We start from the raw sequence: 25,481 nt of genomic DNA, 5'->3' as shown, positions 1-25,481 counted from the left end.
TGCAGTGCAGTAAATAAAGTGGACCTGTCCATCTTGAGCCTTGTCTATGTTTTTCTGAGTTCCCAGGGTCTCCCTTAGGTTTGCCTGCAGTTGGATTAGTTTTCACCAATTCTTTTACTCCTTTAAGGGATCACAACAGACTAAATAGCACACATTATGGGCAACTCTTAACGAGTATTAGTGGATATTCCAGGATCTGAATCAGAACTGCAGTCTCTTGTCTATGTGAATCTTTATTCAATGTAGTTTTAAAATTTTCTTAAGTAGCGTTGATTGGAGTAAATAATTCTGATCTTAATCAGCAAGTTCCTGAGACCGGGGAATGGGAGATTTCCCTTCAGTCAGGGAAGAGGTGGTCCGTGAGTGCCTAGGAAACATTCGGTCCATAAATCCACGGGACCTGATGGGGTGCATCCGCGGGTGCTGAGAGAGCTGGTGGAGGTCGTTGCTGAGCCGCTCTCTGTCAAAGACCTGTCAGAGGTCTTGGAGAACTGGGGAGGTGCCTGAAGACTGGGGGATGGCCAATGTCACTCCAGTCTTCAAAAAGGGCAAGAAGGAAGACCCGGGTAACTATAGGCCAGTCAGCCTCACCTCTGTCCCAGGGAAGGTGATGGAACAGCTTGTGCTGGATGCCATCTCCAGACAACTGGGTGATAAGGAGGTTATCAGGAGTACTCAGCATGGGTTCACCAAGGGGAGGTCGTGCTCGACCAGCCTGGTGGCCTTTTATGAAGATGTCACTAGCTGGGTGGACAGGGGGAGGGCGGTAGATGTAGCCTACCTTGATTTCAGTAAGGCTTTTGATACTGTCCCCCATGACATCCTTATAACAAAGCCGAGGAAGTATGGGATAGATGAGTGGACGGTGAAGTGGGTCGAGAATTGGCGGGCTGGCAGAGTGCAGGGGGTTGTCGTTGGCGGTGCGGAGTCTGGCTGGAGGCCTGTAACTAGCGGCGTCCCCCAGGGGTCTGTACTGGGTCCGGTCTCGTTCAACATCTTCATCGACGACCTTGATGAGGGGATAGTGACCACCCTCAGCAAGTTTGCTGATGACACGAAGTTGGGAGGACTGGCTGACTCGCCTGAAGGCTGTGCTGCCATTCAGTGAGACCTGGACAGGCTGGAGAGCTGGGCAGTAAGAAACCGGATGAGGTTTCACAAAAGCAAGTGTAGATTCTTGCACCTGGGTAGAAATAATTGCATGCAGCAGTACAGGCTGGGGGAAGACCTGCTGGAGAGGAGCTCTGCAGAGAGGGACCTGGGCGTCCTGGTGGACGACAGATTGATCATGAGCCAGTACTGTGCCCTTGTATCCAAAAAAGCCAATGGCATACTGGGGTGTATTAAAAAGAGCGTGTCCAGCAGGTCGAAGGAGGTGATCCTCCCCCTGTACTCTGCCCTGGTGAGGCCTCATCTGGAATACTGTGTCCAGTTCTGGGCTCCCCAGTACAAAAAAGACAGGGATCTCTTGGAAAGAGTCCAGCGGAGGGCCACAAAGATGGTGAAGGGCCTGGAGCATTTCCCCTATGAGGAGAGACTTAGGGAACTGGGTCTGTTTAGCCTTGAGAAAAGAATGCTGAGAGGGGACTTGATCCAGGTTTATAAATACCTGAGGTGTGGCACCATAGTGGTGAGGCTGGTCTCTTTTCAGTAGTGCGTGGGGATAGGACTAGGGGTAACGGGATTAAAGTACAGCATAGGAAGTTCCGCACGAATGTGCGTAAGAACTTCTTTACAGTGAGGATGACGGAGCACTGGAACAGGCTGCCCAGGGAGGTGGTGGAGTCTCCTTCTCTGGAGATATTCAAGACCCGCCTGGACGCCTACCTGTGCTACGTGGTGTAGGGAGCCTGCTTTGGCAGGGGGGTTGGACTCGATGGTCTCTAGAGGTCCCTTCCAACCCCTACAATTCTGTGATTCTGAGATTCTGTGATTCTGTTTATCTTGAGCCTTGTCTATGTTTTTCTGAGTTCCCAGGGTCTCCCTTAGGTTTGCCTGCAGTTAGATTAGTTTTCACCAATTCTTTTACTCCTTTAAGGGATCACGACAGACTAAATAGCACACATTATGGGCAACTCTTAATGAGTATTAGTGGATATTCCAGGATCTGAATCAGAAATTTAGTCTCTTGTTTATGTGAATCTTTATTCAGTGTAGTTTTAAAATTTTCTTAAGTAGCGTTAATTGGAGTAAATAATTCTGATCTTAATCAGCAAGTTCCTGAGATGCATATTGCTGACAAGAATTGTATGGTGGTCTTACATAAAATCTGAAAACCAAAATTTCTTCCCTCCTAATGGCTGTTAAATGATTTTTGGAATCAAGAAATAGTGTGATTAACAGGAACCTATGTCACTTTCTGGATTACTTCCTTTATTATGCTATAACAGAACGGTGGCACATGTGAAGGACTGTATAGAGAAGGAAGAAATGTTCGTAACTTTGGCTTACAGATCAACACTTTTTACTCCTCTCTCCCGTCAAAAGCATGGGAACGTTTAATGGCTTTGGCCTAGCTGGCGGTTTTCAGTTGCTTTGTATTTGCTTAGTTGCTACAGAATTTTTGATGAATGGGAGGAAAGTCAGCTGCAATGACATGGGTTTACCCTGCCTTCAGTCAGATTAATGTATTTGTGTTACTTCTTTTCCTTGCCGATATCAGTGCCAGCTCTGCAGAAAAGGGGGTCCTGGCCATGCCTTCACCATGAACCCAAGTTACAAAGCCCACAAATAATGTCTAATGAACATAGTCAAGCTTAAAGCTGGCTTCTGCAATTGTTAGTCTAAGGCGGCCATCCACCAGTGTCCCAAAGCTGATGCATTAGTTTCACCAAAAGAAGGGCACATATACCACTAGTTTTGTTTGTTTTTTAATTTTTATTAATTTTTATAATTTTTATAAAATTTTATAATTTTTATAATTTTTATAAATTTTTATTAATTTTAAAATCAAATTTAATTAAATTTCTATTAAAACATACACATCGAAGAAATATCGATGTATATGTTTTAATAATATGCATTTTCTGATCTACATTAACTATATTTAACTAATTAACTATATTTAACTAATTAACTACATTTTCAGTGTGGACAAAGATGATTCTTCTTCACTCCGTGTGGTCCCGGCATCTAAAAGGCATACGTAGAAATGCCGGTGGCTGCCAGGATATGGGTCTAGCTGTCTCTGTCTCCTGGCTGCTCGGGTAGATGTCTTTATGGTCTTGCTGTACTCCAAATGCTGCCTTAAGTAAGCAGCTTCTTTAGAAATCCATCAGATGTAGCCTGCTGTAGCGGCTGTTTCCCAAGAAGTCTCTACTGCATCGCATCTCTGTGGCCTCCTCGTGCTTCTGCTATCAACAGCCCCTGCCTACTCAAAGGACAGAAATGTGTCCAAGTCCTCTTGCTGTATCCTGAGCCTGAGCTCAATCCAGAGGACTTTGCAAGAGGTGGTTGTCAGCCGGAGCTTGCAGAAGCAGACGGAGGGCCTCAACTCGCGCTGCACTGTTGACAGTTGAGGCATAGCTACCCAGGCTTCTCTCATCAGTTCCTGGAACCAGGTTGCAGTTTTCTCCATATCCTGGAGAGTTTGTATAGGAGGCTGAGCATCTTCTCTCTCCCCAGGTGGTCCTCAGGGTGGTGAAGGAAGGACAGTGTAGACTCACACCAGCTGCTCCCTTGTGCATATTCAGTTCAGCACTCTGGCTACCGCACTGTTGGTTTGTTGTGGAGAAAACATTTGGGAGCAATTCCGACTGCCTGCTGAGTGGTGTCTTCTCCATGTCCAGAGTGCTCGTCTGAAGGACAAGTGGGCGTCTCTCGTTTCTAATAGAACAGCAGGCCTGTGAGCCGATCTTGCAGCTCCCCCAACTCCTGCAGTGCCTGCTCATAACTGTCTGGATCTTGCACCAGGTGCTGGAGGAGGTTGAGTGGTTGGGACGCTCGGAATTCCTGCGGCAAGATAATCTCCGCAGGCACGTCCTCATTTCCTATGAGGAAATGGTTCAGGCGTTTTTCCTCCACACAGCAGCGCAGGTAGCGCAAGATGTCATCCATCCGCTGAAGGAAATAGCTCACATGCCAGCCTTCCAGAGGGATGGCAGTCAGGAGGTGCATGAGCACTGTCCTCAGTTGGTAGGGAGAAAAAGTCTGGCCCGCCAGGATGTGGGCACCCACTTGCACGTATTTGAGTTTGTTGAAAGTGTTCCCCTGGTCACGGGTGGCTATGTGCTGGAAAAACTTTTCCTCAGCCACCGCACAACTCTGTGGCCAGATTGTGCTGGGGGTAAAAGCAGCCTCTGTCTCCTGGCTGCTCAGAAAGATGTCCGTATTTTCTTGCTGGACGCCAAACACAATCTCAACAACGAAGGCTGTTTTGTGGATGTCTGTAAGATGAATCCTGCAGGAGCGCCTGGAGAACGCCACATTCATACTGCATGTCGCTGCCTCAGGCATGTATTTCCAGGCATTTGTGATCAGCACCCGGAACCATCGGGCAGTCTTCTCCGCGTCTAGGTAGGCGTCCTTGCAGAAGTCACGTAGCATGCTGGGGTGCTGCCTTTCCAGCTTTTCCTTGGAGGTGTGGAGGAAGCACCGCATACCCATCTCCTGCTCCCTCCCGCACGTGCATTCCAGATCTACACGGATGCGGGAGTTCCTTGCTGGCAGCTCCCCTGTGGCACCCAGATCGAGGTGGAAAACGTGCCCACGGGGGGCCGACAGGGGCACAAGCAGGCAGAAGATGAGTTCATTCTCAGGGGGACACCAGCCTTCATAGGCACTGCCCACCCCGATGGGGAGCTCTGGCACCGGAAAGAAAGTATCTGACACGAGATACTGGCATAAGTTGATGAGGCGACCAAATAGGAGGAGTACCTGCTCACAGTTATCTCGATGAATTTGGTCTGGCCAGAGCGCATCAGCAAGGAGAAGATTACTCCCCTCCTCTTCCGCTTTCTCCTCCTGCTCCTGCTTACTGATGGAGCTCTCCTCATCACTGATGTCTTCACTTCTCTGGAACTTTTTATAGATCTTCCACATGAACCAGAGGAAAAGGAAGAGAATGCAAAGAACACTGCAGACCTTCCAGTAAGGCAACACAGAGAAGAGCAAGGCTTGAATATCCACCCTGCTCTTCTTCAGGTTGCTCTCTTCTAATTGTGGAACGGGAAGCGGAAGCTTTTCCATCCGCTTTTGCAGAAACACCTGACGCATGCGTTCAAGAAGGCTGCAAACCTTCCCGTAAGGCAACACAGAGGACAAGGCTCGAATGCCTATCCAGCTCTGCCCCAGGTTGTCTACGTGCTGCCACTGCAGTGTCATCTGCTCTTGCAGAAACACCTCACGCTCACGCATGCGTTCAAGCGTTTCCGCACCCAACTCATCACCAACGAAAGCCACTCTCTGCGCCAACAAGGCGAAGAAAAACGCCAAAGCCATGATCTGGAAGAGATGAGAGAGGGGAGGTCAGTGAGAGGGGCTGGGTGGGAGCTCGCGCACGGCTGGGGGAGCGGGTCCAGGAGCCACACACAGCCCCTGGGCTCAGGTAGGAGCGGGGCCGAGGGAGCGGGGAGGCCGCGGGGGCTGAGGCCAGCGCCGCTGCTGGCTGCCCAGAGAGCCGCTCACAGGCTCCCCTGAGCGCTCGCTGCCGGCACTGCAGGCTCCCAAACCCCTCGCGGGCCGCAGGTCGCGCCCGGCCCAGCACAGCCTTCCCCCTGCTGCTGCACTCACCGCTGGCCCAGGCCAAAGTGCAGCAGCGCTGCCCGCTGCTGGCCTCGATGCCAGCCCCGCATTGTGACGCGCTGTGCCGTCACAGACGCCCCATCCCCACCCTTCGGCCCCCCTCAGCTGCCCTGGGTCTCCATGGCCACTGTTCTGAGGCACGTGGCCGGACTGGGTTTCCTTTGTTTCCCTCGGGTTTTACTGCAGAGAAAGCAGTTGGCTTCATATATTGTACTACTCTAAGGGGCGATTACAGATTAAAGACGTCTTGTTCTTAACCTGATTTTTTTGGTTGCATTTGCTTCAATTTCTTCAGTTTTTGTTGATGCAATATTCTTTTTATTATTTTCTGCAGATGTAGCTCTTCTAAGCCTGTTCAGGTCCACTTTAAATCTCAGTCTTTGTCCACTCTTGACTTCTTGACTCGAGAGAGGGATCTCTGAGACGAGTGTGTTTCTGCCTGTCTGCAGTGCAGTAAATAAAGTGGACCTGTCCATCTTGAGCCTTGTCTATGTTTTTCTGAGTTCCCAGGGTCTCCCTTAGGTTTGCCTGCAGTTGGATTAGTTTTCACCAATTCTTTTACTCCTTTAAGGGATCACAACAGACTAAATAGCACACATTATGGGCAACTCTTAACGAGTATTAGTGGATATTCCAGGATCTGAATCAGAACTGCAGTCTCTTGTCTATGTGAATCTTTATTCAATGTAGTTTTAAAATTTTCTTAAGTAGCGTTGATTGGAGTAAATAATTCTGATCTTAATCAGCAAGTTCCTGAGACCGGGGAATGGGAGATTTCCCTTCAGTCAGGGAAGAGGTGGTCCGTGAGTGCCTAGGAAACATTCGGTCCATAAATCCACGGGACCTGATGGGGTGCATCCGCGGGTGCTGAGAGAGCTGGTGGAGGTCGTTGCTGAGCCGCTCTCTGTCAAAGACCTGTCAGAGGTCTTGGAGAACTGGGGAGGTGCCTGAAGACTGGGGGATGGCCAATGTCACTCCAGTCTTCAAAAAGGGCAAGAAGGAAGACCCGGGTAACTATAGGCCAGTCAGCCTCACCTCTGTCCCAGGGAAGGTGATGGAACAGCTTGTGCTGGATGCCATCTCCAGACAACTGGGTGATAAGGAGGTTATCAGGAGTACTCAGCATGGGTTCACCAAGGGGAGGTCGTGCTCGACCAGCCTGGTGGCCTTTTATGAAGATGTCACTAGCTGGGTGGACAGGGGGAGGGCGGTAGATGTAGCCTACCTTGATTTCAGTAAGGCTTTTGATACTGTCCCCCATGACATCCTTATAACAAAGCCGAGGAAGTATGGGATAGATGAGTGGACGGTGAAGTGGGTCGAGAATTGGCGGGCTGGCAGAGTGCAGGGGGTTGTCGTTGGCGGTGCGGAGTCTGGCTGGAGGCCTGTAACTAGCGGCGTCCCCCAGGGGTCTGTACTGGGTCCGGTCTCGTTCAACATCTTCATCGACGACCTTGATGAGGGGATAGTGACCACCCTCAGCAAGTTTGCTGATGACACGAAGTTGGGAGGACTGGCTGACTCGCCTGAAGGCTGTGCTGCCATTCAGTGAGACCTGGACAGGCTGGAGAGCTGGGCAGTAAGAAACCGGATGAGGTTTCACAAAAGCAAGTGTAGATTCTTGCACCTGGGTAGAAATAATTGCATGCAGCAGTACAGGCTGGGGGAAGACCTGCTGGAGAGGAGCTCTGCAGAGAGGGACCTGGGCGTCCTGGTGGACGACAGATTGATCATGAGCCAGTACTGTGCCCTTGTATCCAAAAAAGCCAATGGCATACTGGGGTGTATTAAAAAGAGCGTGTCCAGCAGGTCGAAGGAGGTGATCCTCCCCCTGTACTCTGCCCTGGTGAGGCCTCATCTGGAATACTGTGTCCAGTTCTGGGCTCCCCAGTACAAAAAAGACAGGGATCTCTTGGAAAGAGTCCAGCGGAGGGCCACAAAGATGGTGAAGGGCCTGGAGCATTTCCCCTATGAGGAGAGACTTAGGGAACTGGGTCTGTTTAGCCTTGAGAAAAGAATGCTGAGAGGGGACTTGATCCAGGTTTATAAATACCTGAGGTGTGGCACCATAGTGGTGAGGCTGGTCTCTTTTCAGTAGTGCGTGGGGATAGGACTAGGGGTAACGGGATTAAAGTACAGCATAGGAAGTTCCGCACGAATGTGCGTAAGAACTTCTTTACAGTGAGGATGACGGAGCACTGGAACAGGCTGCCCAGGGAGGTGGTGGAGTCTCCTTCTCTGGAGATATTCAAGACCCGCCTGGACGCCTACCTGTGCTACGTGGTGTAGGGAGCCTGCTTTGGCAGGGGGGTTGGACTCGATGGTCTCTAGAGGTCCCTTCCAACCCCTACAATTCTGTGATTCTGAGATTCTGTGATTCTGTTTATCTTGAGCCTTGTCTATGTTTTTCTGAGTTCCCAGGGTCTCCCTTAGGTTTGCCTGCAGTTAGATTAGTTTTCACCAATTCTTTTACTCCTTTAAGGGATCACGACAGACTAAATAGCACACATTATGGGCAACTCTTAATGAGTATTAGTGGATATTCCAGGATCTGAATCAGAAATTTAGTCTCTTGTTTATGTGAATCTTTATTCAGTGTAGTTTTAAAATTTTCTTAAGTAGCGTTAATTGGAGTAAATAATTCTGATCTTAATCAGCAAGTTCCTGAGATGCATATTGCTGACAAGAATTGTATGGTGGTCTTACATAAAATCTGAAAACCAAAATTTCTTCCCTCCTAATGGCTGTTAAATGATTTTTGGAATCAAGAAATAGTGTGATTAACAGGAACCTATGTCACTTTCTGGATTACTTCCTTTATTATGCTATAACAGAACGGTGGCACATGTGAAGGACTGTATAGAGAAGGAAGAAATGTTCGTAACTTTGGCTTACAGATCAACACTTTTTACTTCTCTCTCCCGTCAAAAGCATGGGAACGTTTAATGGCTTTGGCCTAGCTGGCGGTTTTCAGTTGCTTTGTATTTGCTTAGTTGCTACAGAATTTTTGATGAATGGGAGGAAAGTCAGCTGCAATGACATGGGTTTACCCTGCCTTCAGTCAGATTAATGTATTTGTGTTACTTCTTTTCCTTGCCGATATCAGTGCCAGCTCTGCAGAAAAGGGGGTCCTGGCCATGCCTTCACCATGAACCCAAGTTACAAAGCCCACAAATAATGTCTAATGAACATAGTCAAGCTTAAAGCTGGCTTCTGCAATTGTTAGTCTAAGGCGGCCATCCACCAGTGTCCCAAAGCTGATGCATTAGTTTCACCAAAAGAAGGGCACATATACCACTAGTTTTGTTTGTTTTTTAATTTTTATTAATTTTTATAATTTTTATAAAATTTTATAATTTTTATAATTTTTATAAATTTTTATTAATTTTAAAATCAAATTTAATTAAATTTCTATTAAAACATACACATCGAAGAAATATCGATGTATATGTTTTAATAATATGCATTTTCTGATCTACATTAACTATATTTAACTAATTAACTATATTTAACTAATTAACTACATTTTCAGTGTGGACAAAGATGATTCTTCTTCACTCCGTGTGGTCCCGGCATCTAAAAGGCATACGTAGAAATGCCGGTGGCTGCCAGGATATGGGTCTAGCTGTCTCTGTCTCCTGGCTGCTCGGGTAGATGTCTTTATGGTCTTGCTGTACTCCAAATGCTGCCTTAAGTAAGCAGCTTCTTTAGAAATCCATCAGATGTAGCCTGCTGTAGCGGCTGTTTCCCAAGAAGTCTCTGCTGCATCGCATCTCTGTGGCCTCCTCGTGCTTCTGCTATCAACAGCCCCTGCCTACTCAAAGGACAGAAATGTGTCCAAGTCCTCTTGCTGTATCCTGAGCCTGAGCTCAATCCAGAGGACTTTGCAAGAGGTGGTTGTCAGCCGGAGCTTGCAGAAGCAGACGGAGGGCCTCAACTCGCGCTGCACTGTTGACAGTTGAGGCATAGCTACCCAGGCTTCTCTCATCAGTTCCTGGAACCAGGTTGCAGTTTTCTCCATATCCTGGAGAGTTTGTATAGGAGGCTGAGCATCTTCTCTCTCCCCAGGTGGTCCTCAGGGTGGTGAAGGAAGGACAGTGTAGTCTCACACCAGCTGCTCCCTTGTGCATATTCAGTTCAGCACTCTGGCTACCGCACTGTTGGTTTGTTGTGGAGAAAACATTTGGGAGCAATTCCGACTGCCTGCTGAGTGGTGTCTTCTCCATGTCCAGAGTGCTCGTCTGAAGGACAAGTGGGCGTCTCTCGTTTCTAATAGAACAGCAGGCCTGTGAGCCGATCTTGCAGCTCCCCCAACTCCTGCAGTGCCTGCTCATAACTGTCTGGATCTTGCACCAGGTGCTGGAGGAGGTTGAGTGGTTGGGACGCTCGGAATTCCTGCGGCAAGATAATCTCCGCAGGCACGTCCTCATTTCCTATGAGGAAATGGTTCAGGCGTTTTTCCTCCACACAGCAGCGCAGGTAGCGCAAGATGTCATCCATCCGCTGAAGGAAATAGCTCACATGCCAGCCTTCCAGAGGGATGGCAGTCAGGAGGTGCATGAGCACTGTCCTCAGTTGGTAGGGAGAAAAAGTCTGGCCCGCCAGGATGTGGGCACCCACTCGCACGTATTTGAGTTTGTTGAAAGTGTTCCCCTGGTCACGGGTGGCTATGTGCTGGAAAAACTTTTCCTCAGCCACCGCACAACTCTGTGGCCAGATTGTGCTGGGGGTAAAAGCAGCCTCTGTCTCCTGGCTGCTCAGAAAGATGTCCGTATTTTCTTGCTGGACGCCAAACACAATCTCAACAACGAAGGCTGTTTTGTGGATGTCTGTAAGATGAATCCTGCAGGAGCGCCTGGAGAACGCCACATTCATACTGCATGTCGCTGCCTCAGGCATGTATTTCCAGGCATTTGTGATCAGCACCCGGAACCATCGGGCAGTCTTCTCCGCGTCTAGGTAGGCGTCCTTGCAGAAGTCACGTAGCATGCTGGGGTGCTGCCTTTCCAGCTTTTCCTTGGAGGTGTGGAGGAAGCACCGCATACCCATCTCCTGCTCCCTCCCGCACGTGCATTCCAGATCTACACGGATGCGGGAGTTCCTTGCTGGCAGCTCCCCTGTGGCACCCAGATCGAGGTGGAAAACGTGCCCACGGGGGGCCGACAGGGGCACAAGCAGGCAGAAGATGAGTTCATTCTCAGGGGGACACCAGCCTTCATAGGCACTGCCCACCCCGATGGGGAGCTCTGGCACCGGAAAGAAAGTATCTGACACGAGATACTGGCATAAGTTGATGAGGCGACCAAATAGGAGGAGTACCTGCTCACAGTTATCTCGATGAATTTGGTCTGGCCAGAGCGCATCAGCAAGGAGAAGATTACTCCCCTCCTCTTCCGCTTTCTCCTCCTGCTCCTGCTTACTGATGGAGCTCTCCTCATCACTGATGTCTTCACTTCTCTGGAACTTTTTATAGATCTTCCACATGAACCAGAGAAAAAGGAAGAGAATGCAAAGAACACTGCAGACCTTCCAGTAAGGCAACACAGAGAAGAGCAAGGCTTGAATATCCACCCTGCTCTTCTTCAGGTTGCTCTCTTCTAATTGTGGAACGGGAAGCGGAAGCTTTTCCATCCGCTTTTGCAGAAACACCTGACGCATGCGTTCAAGAAGGCTGCAAACCTTCCCGTAAGGCAACACAGAGGACAAGGCTCGAATGCCTATCCAGCTCTGCCCCAGGTTGTCTACGTGCTGCCACTGCAGTGTCATCTGCTCTTGCAGAAACACCTCACGCTCACGCATGCGTTCAAGCGTTTCCGCACCCAACTCATCACCAACGAAAGCCACTCTCTGCGCCAACAAGGCGAAGAAAAACGCCAAAGCCATGATCTGGAAGAGATGAGAGAGGGGAGGTCAGTGAGAGGGGCTGGGTGGGAGCTCGCGCACGGCTGGGGGAGCGGGTCCAGGAGCCACACACAGCCCCTGGGCTCAGGTAGGAGCGGGGCCGAGGGAGCGGGGAGGCCGCGGGGGCTGAGGCCAGCGCCGCTGCTGGCTGCCCAGAGAGCCGCTCACAGGCTCCCCTGAGCGCTCGCTGCCGGCACTGCAGGCTCCCAAACCCCTCGCGGGCCGCAGGTCGCGCCCGGCCCAGCACAGCCTTCCCCCTGCTGCTGCACTCACCGCTGGCCCAGGCCAAAGTGCAGCAGCGCTGCCCGCTGCTGGCCTCGATGCCAGCCCCGCATTGTGACGCGCTGTGCCGTCACAGACGCCCCATCCCCACCCTTCGGCCCCCCTCAGCTGCCCTGGGTCTCCATGGCCACTGTTCTGAGGCACGTGGCCGGACTGGGTTTCCTTTGTTTCCCTCGGGTTTTACTGCAGAGAAAGCAGTTGGCTTCATATATTGTACTACTCTAAGGGGCGATTACAGATTAAAGACGTCTTGTTCTTAACCTGATTTTTTTGGTTGCATTTGCTTCAATTTCTTCAGTTTTTGTTGATGCAATATTCTTTTTATTATTTTCTGCAGATGTAGCTCTTCTAAGCCTGTTCAGGTCCACTTTAAATCTCAGTCTTTGTCCACTCTTGACTTCTTGACTCGAGAGAGGGATCTCTGAGACGAGTGTGTTTCTGCCTGTCTGCAGTGCAGTAAATAAAGTGGACCTGTCCATCTTGAGCCTTGTCTATGTTTTTCTGAGTTCCCAGGGTCTCCCTTAGGTTTGCCTGCAGTTGGATTAGTTTTCACCAATTCTTTTACTCCTTTAAGGGATCACAACAGACTAAATAGCACACATTATGGGCAACTCTTAACGAGTATTAGTGGATATTCCAGGATCTGAATCAGAACTGCAGTCTCTTGTCTATGTGAATCTTTATTCAATGTAGTTTTAAAATTTTCTTAAGTAGCGTTGATTGGAGTAAATAATTCTGATCTTAATCAGCAAGTTCCTGAGACCGGGGAATGGGAGATTTCCCTTCAGTCAGGGAAGAGGTGGTCCGTGAGTGCCTAGGAAACATTCGGTCCATAAATCCACGGGACCTGATGGGGTGCATCCGCGGGTGCTGAGAGAGCTGGTGGAGGTCGTTGCTGAGCCGCTCTCTGTCAAAGACCTGTCAGAGGTCTTGGAGAACTGGGGAGGTGCCTGAAGACTGGGGGATGGCCAATGTCACTCCAGTCTTCAAAAAGGGCAAGAAGGAAGACCCGGGTAACTATAGGCCAGTCAGCCTCACCTCTGTCCCAGGGAAGGTGATGGAACAGCTTGTGCTGGATGCCATCTCCAGACAACTGGGTGATAAGGAGGTTATCAGGAGTACTCAGCATGGGTTCACCAAGGGGAGGTCGTGCTCGACCAGCCTGGTGGCCTTTTATGAAGATGTCACTAGCTGGGTGGACAGGGGGAGGGCGGTAGATGTAGCCTACCTTGATTTCAGTAAGGCTTTTGATACTGTCCCCCATGACATCCTTATAACAAAGCCGAGGAAGTATGGGATAGATGAGTGGACGGTGAAGTGGGTCGAGAATTGGCGGGCTGGCAGAGTGCAGGGGGTTGTCGTTGGCGGTGCGGAGTCTGGCTGGAGGCCTGTAACTAGCGGCGTCCCCCAGGGGTCTGTACTGGGTCCGGTCTCGTTCAACATCTTCATCGACGACCTTGATGAGGGGATAGTGACCACCCTCAGCAAGTTTGCTGATGACACGAAGTTGGGAGGACTGGCTGACTCGCCTGAAGGCTGTGCTGCCATTCAGTGAGACCTGGACAGGCTGGAGAGCTGGGCAGTAAGAAACCGGATGAGGTTTCACAAAAGCAAGTGTAGATTCTTGCACCTGGGTAGAAATAATTGCATGCAGCAGTACAGGCTGGGGGAAGACCTGCTGGAGAGGAGCTCTGCAGAGAGGGACCTGGGCGTCCTGGTGGACGACAGATTGATCATGAGCCAGTACTGTGCCCTTGTATCCAAAAAAGCCAATGGCATACTGGGGTGTATTAAAAAGAGCGTGTCCAGCAGGTCGAAGGAGGTGATCCTCCCCCTGTACTCTGCCCTGGTGAGGCCTCATCTGGAATACTGTGTCCAGTTCTGGGCTCCCCAGTACAAAAAAGACAGGGATCTCTTGGAAAGAGTCCAGCGGAGGGCCACAAAGATGGTGAAGGGCCTGGAGCATTTCCCCTATGAGGAGAGACTTAGGGAACTGGGTCTGTTTAGCCTTGAGAAAAGAATGCTGAGAGGGGACTTGATCCAGGTTTATAAATACCTGAGGTGTGGCACCATAGTGGTGAGGCTGGTCTCTTTTCAGTAGTGCGTGGGGATAGGACTAGGGGTAACGGGATTAAAGTACAGCATAGGAAGTTCCGCACGAATGTGCGTAAGAACTTCTTTACAGTGAGGATGACGGAGCACTGGAACAGGCTGCCCAGGGAGGTGGTGGAGTCTCCTTCTCTGGAGATATTCAAGACCCGCCTGGACGCCTACCTGTGCTACGTGGTGTAGGGAGCCTGCTTTGGCAGGGGGGTTGGACTCGATGGTCTCTAGAGGTCCCTTCCAACCCCTACAATTCTGTGATTCTGAGATTCTGTGATTCTGTTTATCTTGAGCCTTGTCTATGTTTTTCTGAGTTCCCAGGGTCTCCCTTAGGTTTGCCTGCAGTTAGATTAGTTTTCACCAATTCTTTTACTCCTTTAAGGGATCACGACAGACTAAATAGCACACATTATGGGCAACTCTTAATGAGTATTAGTGGATATTCCAGGATCTGAATCAGAAATTTAGTCTCTTGTTTATGTGAATCTTTATTCAGTGTAGTTTTAAAATTTTCTTAAGTAGCGTTAATTGGAGTAAATAATTCTGATCTTAATCAGCAAGTTCCTGAGATGCATATTGCTGACAAGAATTGTATGGTGGTCTTACATAAAATCTGAAAACCAAAATTTCTTCCCTCCTAATGGCTGTTAAATGATTTTTGGAATCAAGAAATAGTGTGATTAACAGGAACCTATGTCACTTTCTGGATTACTTCCTTTATTATGCTATAACAGAACGGTGGCACATGTGAAGGACTGTATAGAGAAGGAAGAAATGTTCGTAACTTTGGCTTACAGATCAACACTTTTTACTTCTCTCTCCCGTCAAAAGCATGGGAACGTTTAATGGCTTTGGCCTAGCTGGCGGTTTTCAGTTGCTTTGTATTTGCTTAGTTGCTACAGAATTTTTGATGAATGGGAGGAAAGTCAGCTGCAATGACATGGGTTTACCCTGCCTTCAGTCAGATTAATGTATTTGTGTTACTTCTTTTCCTTGCCGATATCAGTGCCAGCTCTGCAGAAAAGGGGGTCCTGGCCATGCCTTCACCATGAACCCAAGTTACAAAGCCCACAAATAATGTCTAATGAACATAGTCAAGCTTAAAGCTGGCTTCTGCAATTGTTAGTCTAAGGCGGCCATCCACCAGTGTCCCAAAGCTGATGCATTAGTTTCACCAAAAGAAGGGCACATATACCACTAGTTTTGTTTGTTTTTTAATTTTTATTAATTTTTATAATTTTTATAAAATTTTATAATTTTTATAATTTTTATAAATTTTTATTAATTTTAAAATCAAATTTAATTAAATTTCTATTAAAACATACACATCGAAGAAATATCGATGTATATGTTTTAATAATATGCATTTTCTGATCTACATTAACTATATTTAACTAATTAACTATATTTAACTAATTAACTACATTTTCAGTGTGGACAAAGATGATTCTTCTTCACTCCGTGTGGTCCCGGCATCTAAAAGGCATACGTAGAAATGCCGGTGGCTGCCAGGATATGGGTCTAGCTGTCTCTGTCTCCTGGCTGCTCGGGTAGATGTCTTTATGGTCTTGCTGTACTCCAAATGCTGCCTTAAGTAAGCAGCTTCTTTAGAAATCCATCAGATGTAGCCTGCTGTAGCGGCTGTTTCCCAAGAAGTCTCTGCTGCATCGCATCTCTGTGGCCTCCTCGTGCTTCTGCTATCAACAGCCCCTGCCTACTCAAAGGACAGAAATGTGTCCAAGTCCTCTTGCTGTATCCTGAGCCTGAGCTCAATCCAGAGGACTTTGCAAGAGGTGGTTGTCAGCCGGAGCTTGCAGAAGCAGACGGAGGGCCTCAACTCGCGCTGCACTGTTGACAGTTGAGGCATAGCTACCCAGGCTTCTCTCATCAGTTCCTGGAACCAGGTTGCAGTTTTCTCCATATCCTGGAGAGTTTGTATAGGAGGCTGAGCATCTTCTCTCTCCCCAGGTGGTCCTCAGGGTGGTGAAGGAAGGACAGTGTAGTCTCACACCAGCTGCTCCCTTGTGCATATTCAGTTCAGCACTCTGGCTACCGCACTGTTGGTTTGTTGTGGAGAAAACATTTGGGAGCAATTCCGACTGCCTGCTGAGTGGTGTCTTCTCCATGTCCAGAGTGCTCGTCTGAAGGACAAGTGGGCGTCTCTCGTTTCTAATAGAACAGCAGGCCTGTGAGCCGATCTTGCAGCTCCCCCAACTCCTGCAGTGCCTGCTCATAACTGTCTGGATCTTGCACCAGGTGCTGGAGGAGGTTGAGTGGTTGGGACGCTCGGAATTCCTGCGGCAAGATAATCTCCGCAGGCACGTCCTCATTTCCTATGAGGAAATGGTTCAGGCGTTTTTCCTCCACACAGCAGCGCAGGTAGCGCAAGATGTCATCCATCCGCTGAAGGAAATAGCTCACATGCCAGCCTTCCAGAGGGATGGCAGTCAGGAGGTGCATGAGCACTGTCCTCAGTTGGTAGGGAGAAAAAGTCTGGCCCGCCAGGATGTGGGCACCCACTTGCACGTATTTGAGTTTGTTGAAAGTGTTCCCCTGGTCACGGGTGGCTATGTGCTGGAAAAACTTTTCCTCAGCCACCGCACAACTCTGTGGCCAGATTGTGCTGGGGGTAAAAGCAGCCTCTGTCTCCTGGCTGCTCAGAAAGATGTCCGTATTTTCTTGCTGGACGCCAAACACAATCTCAACAACGAAGGCTGTTTTGTGGATGTCTGTAAGATGAATCCTGCAGGAGCGCCTGGAGAACGCCACATTCATACTGCATGTCGCTGCCTCAGGCATGTATTTCCAGGCATTTGTGATCAGCACCCGGAACCATCGGGCAGTCTTCTCCGCGTCTAGGTAGGCGTCCTTGCAGAAGTCACGTAGCATGCTGGGGTGCTGCCTTTCCAGCTTTTCCTTGGAGGTGTGGAGGAAGCACCGCATACCCATCTCCTGCTCCCTCCCGCACGTGCATTCCAGATCTACACGGATGCGGGAGTTCCTTGCTGGCAGCTCCCCTGTGGCACCCAGATCGAGGTGGAAAACGTGCCCACGGGGGGCCGACAGGGGCACAAGCAGGCAGAAGATGAGTTCATTCTCAGGGGGACACCAGCCTTCATAGGCACTGCCCACCCCGATGGGGAGCTCTGGCACCGGAAAGAAAGTATCTGACACGAGATACTGGCATAAGTTGATGAGGCGACCAAATAGGAGGAGTACCTGCTCACAGTTATCTCGATGAATTTGGTCTGGCCAGAGCGCATCAGCAAGGAGAAGATTACTCCCCTCCTCTTCCGCTTTCTCCTCCTGCTCCTGCTTACTGATGGAGCTCTCCTCATCACTGATGTCTTCACTTCTCTGGAACTTTTTATAGATCTTCCACATGAACCAGAGGAAAAGGAAGAGAATGCAAAGAACACTGCAGACCTTCCAGTAAGGCAACACAGAGAAGAGCAAGGCTTGAATATCCACCCTGCTCTTCTTCAGGTTGCTCTCTTCTAATTGTGGAACGGGAAGCGGAAGCTTTTCCATCCGCTTTTGCAGAAACACCTGACGCATGCGTTCAAGAAGGCTGCAAACCTTCCCGTAAGGCAACACAGAGGACAAGGCTCGAATGCCTATCCAGCTCTGCCCCAGGTTGTCTACGTGCTGCCACTGCAGTGTCATCTGCTCTTGCAGAAACACCTCACGCTCACGCATGCGTTCAAGCGTTTCCGCACCCAACTCATCACCAACGAAAGCCACTCTCTGCGCCAACAAGGCGAAGAAAAACGCCAAAGCCATGATCTGGAAGAGATGAGAGAGGGGAGGTCAGTGAGAGGGGCTGGGTGGGAGCTCGCGCACGGCTGGGGGAGCGGGTCCAGGAGCCACACACAGCCCCTGGGCTCAGGTAGGAGCGGGGCCGAGGGAGCGGGGAGGCCGCGGGGACTGAGGCCAGCGCCGCTGCTGGCTGCCCAGAGAGCCGCTCACAGGCTCCCCTGAGCGCTCGCTGCCGGCACTGCAGGCTCCCAAACCCCTCGCGGGCCGCAGGTCGCGCCCGGCCCAGCACAGCCTTCCCCCTGCTGCTGCACTCACCGCTGGCCCAGGCCAAAGTGCAGCAGCGCTGCCCGCTGCTGGCCTCGATGCCAGCCCCGCATTGTGACGCGCTGTGCCGTCACAGACGCTCCATCCCCACCCTTCGGCCCCCCTCAGCTGCCCTGGGTCTCCATGGCCACTGTTCTGAGGCACGTGGCCGGACTGGGTTTCCTTTGTTTCCCTCGGGTTTTACTGCAGAGAAAGCAGTTGGCTTCATATATTGTACTACTCTAAGGGGCGATTACAGATTAAAGACGTCTTGTTCTTAACCTGATTTTTTTGGTTGCATTTGCTTCAATTTCTTCAGTTTTTGTTGATGCAATATTCTTTTTATTATTTTCTGCAGATGTAGCTCTTCTAAGCCTGTTCAGGTCCACTTTAAATCTCAGTCTTTGTCCACTCTTGACTTCTTGACTCGAGAGAGGGATCTCTGAGACGAGTGTGTTTCTGCCTGTCTGCAGTGCAGTAAATAAAGTGGACCTGTCCATCTTGAGCCTTGTCTATGTTTTTCTGAGTTCCCAGGGTCTCCCTTAGGTTTGCCTGCAGTTGGATTAGTTTTCACCAATTCTTTTACTCCTTTAAGGGATCACAACAGACTAAATAGCACACATTATGGGCAACTCTTAACGAGTATTAGTGGATATTCCAGGATCTGAATCAGAACTGCAGTCTCTTGTCTATGTGAATCTTTATTCAATGTAGTTTTAAAATTTTCTTAAGTAGCGTTGATTGGAGTAAATAATTCTGATCTTAATCAGCAAGTTCCTGAGACCGGGGAATGGGAGATTTCCCTTCAGTCAGGGAAGAGGTGGTCCGTGAGTGCCTAGGAAACATTCGGTCCATAAATCCACGGGACCTGATGGGGTGCATCCGCGGGTGCTGAGAGAGCTGGTGGAGGTCGTTGCTGAGCCGCTCTCTGTCAAAGACCTGTCAGAGGTCTTGGAGAACTGGGGAGGTGCCTGAAGACTGGGGGATGGCCAATGTCACTCCAGTCTTCAAAAAGGGCAAGAAGGAAGACCCGGGTAACTATAGGCCAGTCAGCCTCACCTCTGTCCCAGGGAAGGTGATGGAACAGCTTGTGCTGGATGCCATCTCCAGACAACTGGGTGATAAGGAGGTTATCAGGAGTACTCAGCATGGGTTCACCAAGGGGAGGTCGTGCTCGACCAGCCTGGTGGCCTTTTATGAAGATGTCACTAGCTGGGTGGACAGGGGGAGGGCGGTAGATGTAGCCTACCTTGATTTCAGTAAGGCTTTTGATACTGTCCCCCATGACATCCTTATAACAAAGCCGAGGAAGTATGGGATAGATGAGTGGACGGTGAAGTGGGTCGAGAATTGGCGGGCTGGCAGAGTGCAGGGGGTTGTCGTTGGCGGTGCGGAGTCTGGCTGGAGGCCTGTAACTAGCGGCGTCCCCCAGGGGTCTGTACTGGGTCCGGTCTCGTTCAACATCTTCATCGACGACCTTGATGAGGGGATAGTGACCACCCTCAGCAAGTTTGCTGATGACACGAAGTTGGGAGGACTGGCTGACTCGCCTGAAGGCTGTGCTGCCATTCAGTGAGACCTGGACAGGCTGGAGAGCTGGGCAGTAAGAAACCGGATGAGGTTTCACAAAAGCAAGTGTAGATTCTTGCACCTGGGTAGAAATAATTGCATGCAGCAGTACAGGCTGGGGGAAGACCTGCTGGAGAGGAGCTCTGCAGAGAGGGACCTGGGCGTCCTGGTGGACGACAGATTGATCATGAGCCAGTACTGTGCCCTTGTATCCAAAAAAGCCAATGGCATACTGGGGTGTATTAAAAAGAGCGTGTCCAGCAGGTCGAAGGAGGTGATCCTCCCCCTGTACTCTGCCCTGGTGAGGCCTCATCTGGAATACTGTGTCCAGTTCTGGGCTCCCCAGTACAAAAAAGACAGGGATCTCTTGGAAAGAGTCCAGCGGAGGGCCACAAAGATGGTGAAGGGCCTGGAGCATTTCCCCTATGAGGAGAGACTTAGGGAACTGGGTCTGTTTAGCCTTGAGAAAAGAATGCTGAGAGGGGACTTGATCCAGGTTTATAAATACCTGAGGTGTGGCACCATAGTGGTGAGGCTGGTCTCTTTTCAGTAGTGCGTGGGGATAGGACTAGGGGTAACGGGATTAAAGTACAGCATAGGAAGTTCCGCACGAATGTGCGTAAGAACTTCTTTACAGTGAGGATGACGGAGCACTGGAACAGGCTGCCCAGGGAGGTGGTGGAGTCTCCTTCTCTGGAGATATTCAAGACCCGCCTGGACGCCTACCTGTGCTACGTGGTGTAGGGAGCCTGCTTTGGCAGGGGGGTTGGACTCGATGGTCTCTAGAGGTCCCTTCCAACCCCTACAATTCTGTGATTCTGAGATTCTGTGATTCTGTTTATCTTGAGCCTTGTCTATGTTTTTCTGAGTTCCCAGGGTCTCCCTTAGGTTTGCCTGCAGTTAGATTAGTTTTCACCAATTCTTTTACTCCTTTAAGGGATCACGACAGACTAAATAGCACACATTATGGGCAACTCTTAATGAGTATTAGTGGATATTCCAGGATCTGAATCAGAAATTTAGTCTCTTGTTTATGTGAATCTTTATTCAGTGTAGTTTTAAAATTTTCTTAAGTAGCGTTAATTGGAGTAAATAATTCTGATCTTAATCAGCAAGTTCCTGAGATGCATATTGCTGACAAGAATTGTATGGTGGTCTTACATAAAATCTGAAAACCAAAATTTCTTCCCTCCTAATGGCTGTTAAATGATTTTTGGAATCAAGAAATAGTGTGATTAACAGGAACCTATGTCACTTTCTGGATTACTTCCTTTATTATGCTATAACAGAACGGTGGCACATGTGAAGGACTGTATAGAGAAGGAAGAAATGTTCGTAACTTTGGCTTACAGATCAACACTTTTTACTTCTCTCTCCCGTCAAAAGCATGGGAACGTTTAATGGCTTTGGCCTAGCTGGCGGTTTTCAGTTGCTTTGTATTTGCTTAGTTGCTACAGAATTTTTGATGAATGGGAGGAAAGTCAGCTGCAATGACATGGGTTTACCCTGCCTTCAGTCAGATTAATGTATTTGTGTTACTTCTTTTCCTTGCCGATATCAGTGCCAGCTCTGCAGAAAAGGGGGTCCTGGCCATGCCTTCACCATGAACCCAAGTTACAAAGCCCACAAATAATGTCTAATGAACATAGTCAAGCTTAAAGCTGGCTTCTGCAATTGTTAGTCTAAGGCGGCCATCCACCAGTGTCCCAAAGCTGATGCATTAGTTTCACCAAAAGAAGGGCACATATACCACTAGTTTTGTTTGTTTTTTAATTTTTATTAATTTTTATAATTTTTATAAAATTTTATAATTTTTATAATTTTTATAAATTTTTATTAATTTTAAAATCAAATTTAATTAAATTTCTATTAAAACATACACATCGAAGAAATATCGATGTATATGTTTTAATAATATGCATTTTCTGATCTACATTAACTATATTTAACTAATTAACTATATTTAACTAATTAACTACATTTTCAGTGTGGACAAAGATGATTCTTCTTCACTCCGTGTGGTCCCGGCATCTAAAAGGCATACGTAGAAATGCCGGTGGCTGCCAGGATATGGGTCTAGCTGTCTCTGTCTCCTGGCTGCTCGGGTAGATGTCTTTATGGTCTTGCTGTACTCCAAATGCTGCCTTAAGTAAGCAGCTTCTTTAGAAATCCATCAGATGTAGCCTGCTGTAGCGGCTGTTTCCCAAGAAGTCTCTGCTGCATCGCATCTCTGTGGCCTCCTCGTGCTTCTGCTATCAACAGCCCCTGCCTACTCAAAGGACAGAAATGTGTCCAAGTCCTCTTGCTGTATCCTGAGCCTGAGCTCAATCCAGAGGACTTTGCAAGAGGTGGTTGTCAGCCGGAGCTTGCAGAAGCAGACGGAGGGCCTCAACTCGCGCTGCACTGTTGACAGTTGAGGCATAGCTACCCAGGCTTCTCTCATCAGTTCCTGGAACCAGGTTGCAGTTTTCTCCATATCCTGGAGAGTTTGTATAGGAGGCTGAGCATCTTCTCTCTCCCCAGGTGGTCCTCAGGGTGGTGAAGGAAGGACAGTGTAGTCTCACACCAGCTGCTCCCTTGTGCATATTCAGTTCAGCACTCTGGCTACCGCACTGTTGGTTTGTTGTGGAGAAAACATTTGGGAGCAATTCCGACTGCCTGCTGAGTGGTGTCTTCTCCATGTCCAGAGTGCTCGTCTGAAGGACAAGTGGGCGTCTCTCGTTTCTAATAGAACAGCAGGCCTGTGAGCCGATCTTGCAGCTCCCCCAACTCCTGCAGTGCCTGCTCATAACTGTCTGGATCTTGCACCAGGTGCTGGAGGAGGTTGAGTGGTTGGGACGCTCGGAATTCCTGCGGCAAGATAATCTCCGCAGGCACGTCCTCATTTCCTATGAGGAAATGGTTCAGGCGTTTTTCCTCCACACAGCAGCGCAGGTAGCGCAAGATGTCATCCATCCGCTGAAGGAAATAGCTCACATGCCAGCCTTCCAGAGGGATGGCAGTCAGGAGGTGCATGAGCACTGTCCTCAGTTGGTAGGGAGAAAAAGTCTGGCCCGCCAGGATGTGGGCACCCACTCGCACGTATTTGAGTTTGTTGAAAGTGTTCCCCTGGTCACGGGTGGCTATGTGCTGGAAAAACTTTTCCTCAGCCACCGCACAACTCTGTGGCCAGATTGTGCTGGGGGTAAAAGCAGCCTCTGTCTCCTGGCTGCTCAGAAAGATGTCCGTATTTTCTTGCTGGACGCCAAACACAATCTCAACAACGAAGGCTGTTTTGTGGATGTCTGTAAGATGAATCCTGCAGGAGCGCCTGGAGAACGCCACATTCATACTGCATGTCGCTGCCTCAGGCATGTATTTCCAGGCATTTGTGATCAGCACCCGGAACCATCGGGCAGTCTTCTCCGCGTCTAGGTAGGCGTCCTTGCAGAAGTCACGTAGCATGCTGGGGTGCTGCCTTTCCAGCTTTTCCTTGGAGGTGTGGAGGAAGCACCGCATACCCATCTCCTGCTCCCTCCCGCACGTGCATTCCAGATCTACACGGATGCGGGAGTTCCTTGCTGGCAGCTCCCCTGTGGCACCCAGATCGAGGTGGAAAACGTGCCCACGGGGGGCCGACAGGGGCACAAGCAGGCAGAAGATGAGTTCATTCTCAGGGGGACACCAGCCTTCATAGGCACTGCCCACCCCGATGGGGAGCTCTGGCACCGGAAAGAAAGTATCTGACACGAGATACTGGCATAAGTTGATGAGGCGACCAAATAGGAGGAGTACCTGCTCACAGTTATCTCGATGAATTTGGTCTGGCCAGAGCGCATCAGCAAGGAGAAGATTACTCCCCTCCTCTTCCGCTTTCTCCTCCTGCTCCTGCTTACTGATGGAGCTCTCCTCATCACTGATGTCTTCACTTCTCTGGAACTTTTTATAGATCTTCCACATGAACCAGAGAAAAAGGAAGAGAATGCAAAGAACACTGCAGACCTTCCAGTAAGGCAACACAGAGAAGAGCAAGGCTTGAATATCCACCCTGCTCTTCTTCAGGTTGCTCTCTTCTAATTGTGGAACGGGAAGCGGAAGCTTTTCCATCCGCTTTTGCAGAAACACCTGACGCATGCGTTCAAGAAGGCTGCAAACCTTCCCGTAAGGCAACACAGAGGACAAGGCTCGAATGCCTATCCAGCTCTGCCCCAGGTTGTCTACGTGCTGCCACTGCAGTGTCATCTGCTCTTGCAGAAACACCTCACGCTCACGCATGCGTTCAAGCGTTTCCGCACCCAACTCATCACCAACGAAAGCCACTCTCTGCGCCAACAAGGCGAAGAAAAACGCCAAAGCCATGATCTGGAAGAGATGAGAGAGGGGAGGTCAGTGAGAGGGGCTGGGTGGGAGCTCGCGCACGGCTGGGGGAGCGGGTCCAGGAGCCACACACAGCCCCTGGGCTCAGGTAGGAGCGGGGCCGAGGGAGCGGGGAGGCCGCGGGGGCTGAGGCCAGCGCCGCTGCTGGCTGCCCAGAGAGCCGCTCACAGGCTCCCCTGAGCGCTCGCTGCCGGCACTGCAGGCTCCCAAACCCCTCGCGGGCCGCAGGTCGCGCCCGGCCCAGCACAGCCTTCCCCCTGCTGCTGCACTCACCGCTGGCCCAGGCCAAAGTGCAGCAGCGCTGCCCGCTGCTGGCCTCGATGCCAGCCCCGCATTGTGACGCGCTGTGCCGTCACAGACGCCCCATCCCCACCCTTCGGCCCCCCTCAGCTGCCCTGGGTCTCCATGGCCACTGTTCTGAGGCACGTGGCCGGACTGGGTTTCCTTTGTTTCCCTCGGGTTTTACTGCAGAGAAAGCAGTTGGCTTCATATATTGTACTACTCTAAGGGGCGATTACAGATTAAAGACGTCTTGTTCTTAACCTGATTTTTTTGGTTGCATTTGCTTCAATTTCTTCAGTTTTTGTTGATGCAATATTCTTTTTATTATTTTCTGCAGATGTAGCTCTTCTAAGCCTGTTCAGGTCCACTTTAAATCTCAGTCTTTGTCCACTCTTGACTTCTTGACTCGAGAGAGGGATCTCTGAGACGAGTGTGTTTCTGCCTGTCTGCAGTGCAGTAAATAAAGTGGACCTGTCCATCTTGAGCCTTGTCTATGTTTTTCTGAGTTCCCAGGGTCTCCCTTAGGTTTGCCTGCAGTTGGATTAGTTTTCACCAATTCTTTTACTCCTTTAAGGGATCACAACAGACTAAATAGCACACATTATGGGCAACTCTTAACGAGTATTAGTGGATATTCCAGGATCTGAATCAGAACTGCAGTCTCTTGTCTATGTGAATCTTTATTCAATGTAGTTTTAAAATTTTCTTAAGTAGCGTTGATTGGAGTAAATAATTCTGATCTTAATCAGCAAGTTCCTGAGACCGGGGAATGGGAGATTTCCCTTCAGTCAGGGAAGAGGTGGTCCGTGAGTGCCTAGGAAACATTCGGTCCATAAATCCACGGGACCTGATGGGGTGCATCCGCGGGTGCTGAGAGAGCTGGTGGAGGTCGTTGCTGAGCCGCTCTCTGTCAAAGACCTGTCAGAGGTCTTGGAGAACTGGGGAGGTGCCTGAAGACTGGGGGATGGCCAATGTCACTCCAGTCTTCAAAAAGGGCAAGAAGGAAGACCCGGGTAACTATAGGCCAGTCAGCCTCACCTCTGTCCCAGGGAAGGTGATGGAACAGCTTGTGCTGGATGCCATCTCCAGACAACTGGGTGATAAGGAGGTTATCAGGAGTACTCAGCATGGGTTCACCAAGGGGAGGTCGTGCTCGACCAGCCTGGTGGCCTTTTATGAAGATG

General features: G+C 49.7%; 4 protein-coding genes across 4 annotated transcripts; all 4 read right to left on the bottom strand.

Moving 5' to 3' along the window:
• Positions 1-3,025: 3,025 nt before the first annotated feature.
• On the bottom strand, positions 3,026-5,384 carry LOC146753806 (inositol 1,4,5-trisphosphate receptor-interacting protein-like 1). Its single transcript, XM_085530031.1, has 2 exons — positions 5,346-5,384; positions 3,026-4,968 (listed from the first exon to the last, which is right to left on the bottom strand). Exons 1-2 carry the CDS (start codon positions 5,382-5,384, stop codon positions 3,826-3,828), a joined length of 1,182 nt encoding a protein of 393 aa, XP_085386157.1. The 3' UTR covers positions 3,026-3,825.
• Positions 5,385-8,954: 3,570 nt separating this feature from the next.
• Positions 8,955-11,570, bottom strand: LOC146753805 (inositol 1,4,5-trisphosphate receptor-interacting protein-like 1). Its single transcript, XM_085530030.1, has 2 exons — positions 11,532-11,570; positions 8,955-11,154 (listed from the first exon to the last, which is right to left on the bottom strand). Exons 1-2 carry the CDS (start codon positions 11,568-11,570, stop codon positions 10,012-10,014), a joined length of 1,182 nt encoding a protein of 393 aa, XP_085386156.1. The 3' UTR covers positions 8,955-10,011.
• Positions 11,571-15,140: 3,570 nt separating this feature from the next.
• On the bottom strand, positions 15,141-17,756 carry LOC146753804 (inositol 1,4,5-trisphosphate receptor-interacting protein-like 1). Its single transcript, XM_085530029.1, has 2 exons — positions 17,718-17,756; positions 15,141-17,340 (listed from the first exon to the last, which is right to left on the bottom strand). Exons 1-2 carry the CDS (start codon positions 17,754-17,756, stop codon positions 16,198-16,200), a joined length of 1,182 nt encoding a protein of 393 aa, XP_085386155.1. The 3' UTR covers positions 15,141-16,197.
• A 3,570-nt stretch (positions 17,757-21,326) lies between these two features.
• Positions 21,327-23,942, bottom strand: LOC146753803 (inositol 1,4,5-trisphosphate receptor-interacting protein-like 1). The gene is made up of 2 exons (XM_085530027.1): positions 23,904-23,942; positions 21,327-23,526 (listed from the first exon to the last, which is right to left on the bottom strand). Exons 1-2 carry the CDS (start codon positions 23,940-23,942, stop codon positions 22,384-22,386), a joined length of 1,182 nt encoding a protein of 393 aa, XP_085386153.1. The 3' UTR covers positions 21,327-22,383.
• Between the last annotated feature and the right edge of the window lie 1,539 nt (positions 23,943-25,481).

The sequence above is a fragment of the Coturnix japonica genome, chromosome Z (genome assembly GCF_054131305.1).
Source record: "Coturnix japonica strain WE chromosome Z, WE-NBRP24, whole genome shotgun sequence".
Classification (NCBI taxonomy): Eukaryota; Metazoa; Chordata; class Aves; order Galliformes; family Phasianidae; genus Coturnix; species Coturnix japonica.
The sequence above is the reverse complement of the archived record's forward strand: the minus strand, read 5'-3'. Positions and strand labels throughout refer to the sequence as shown.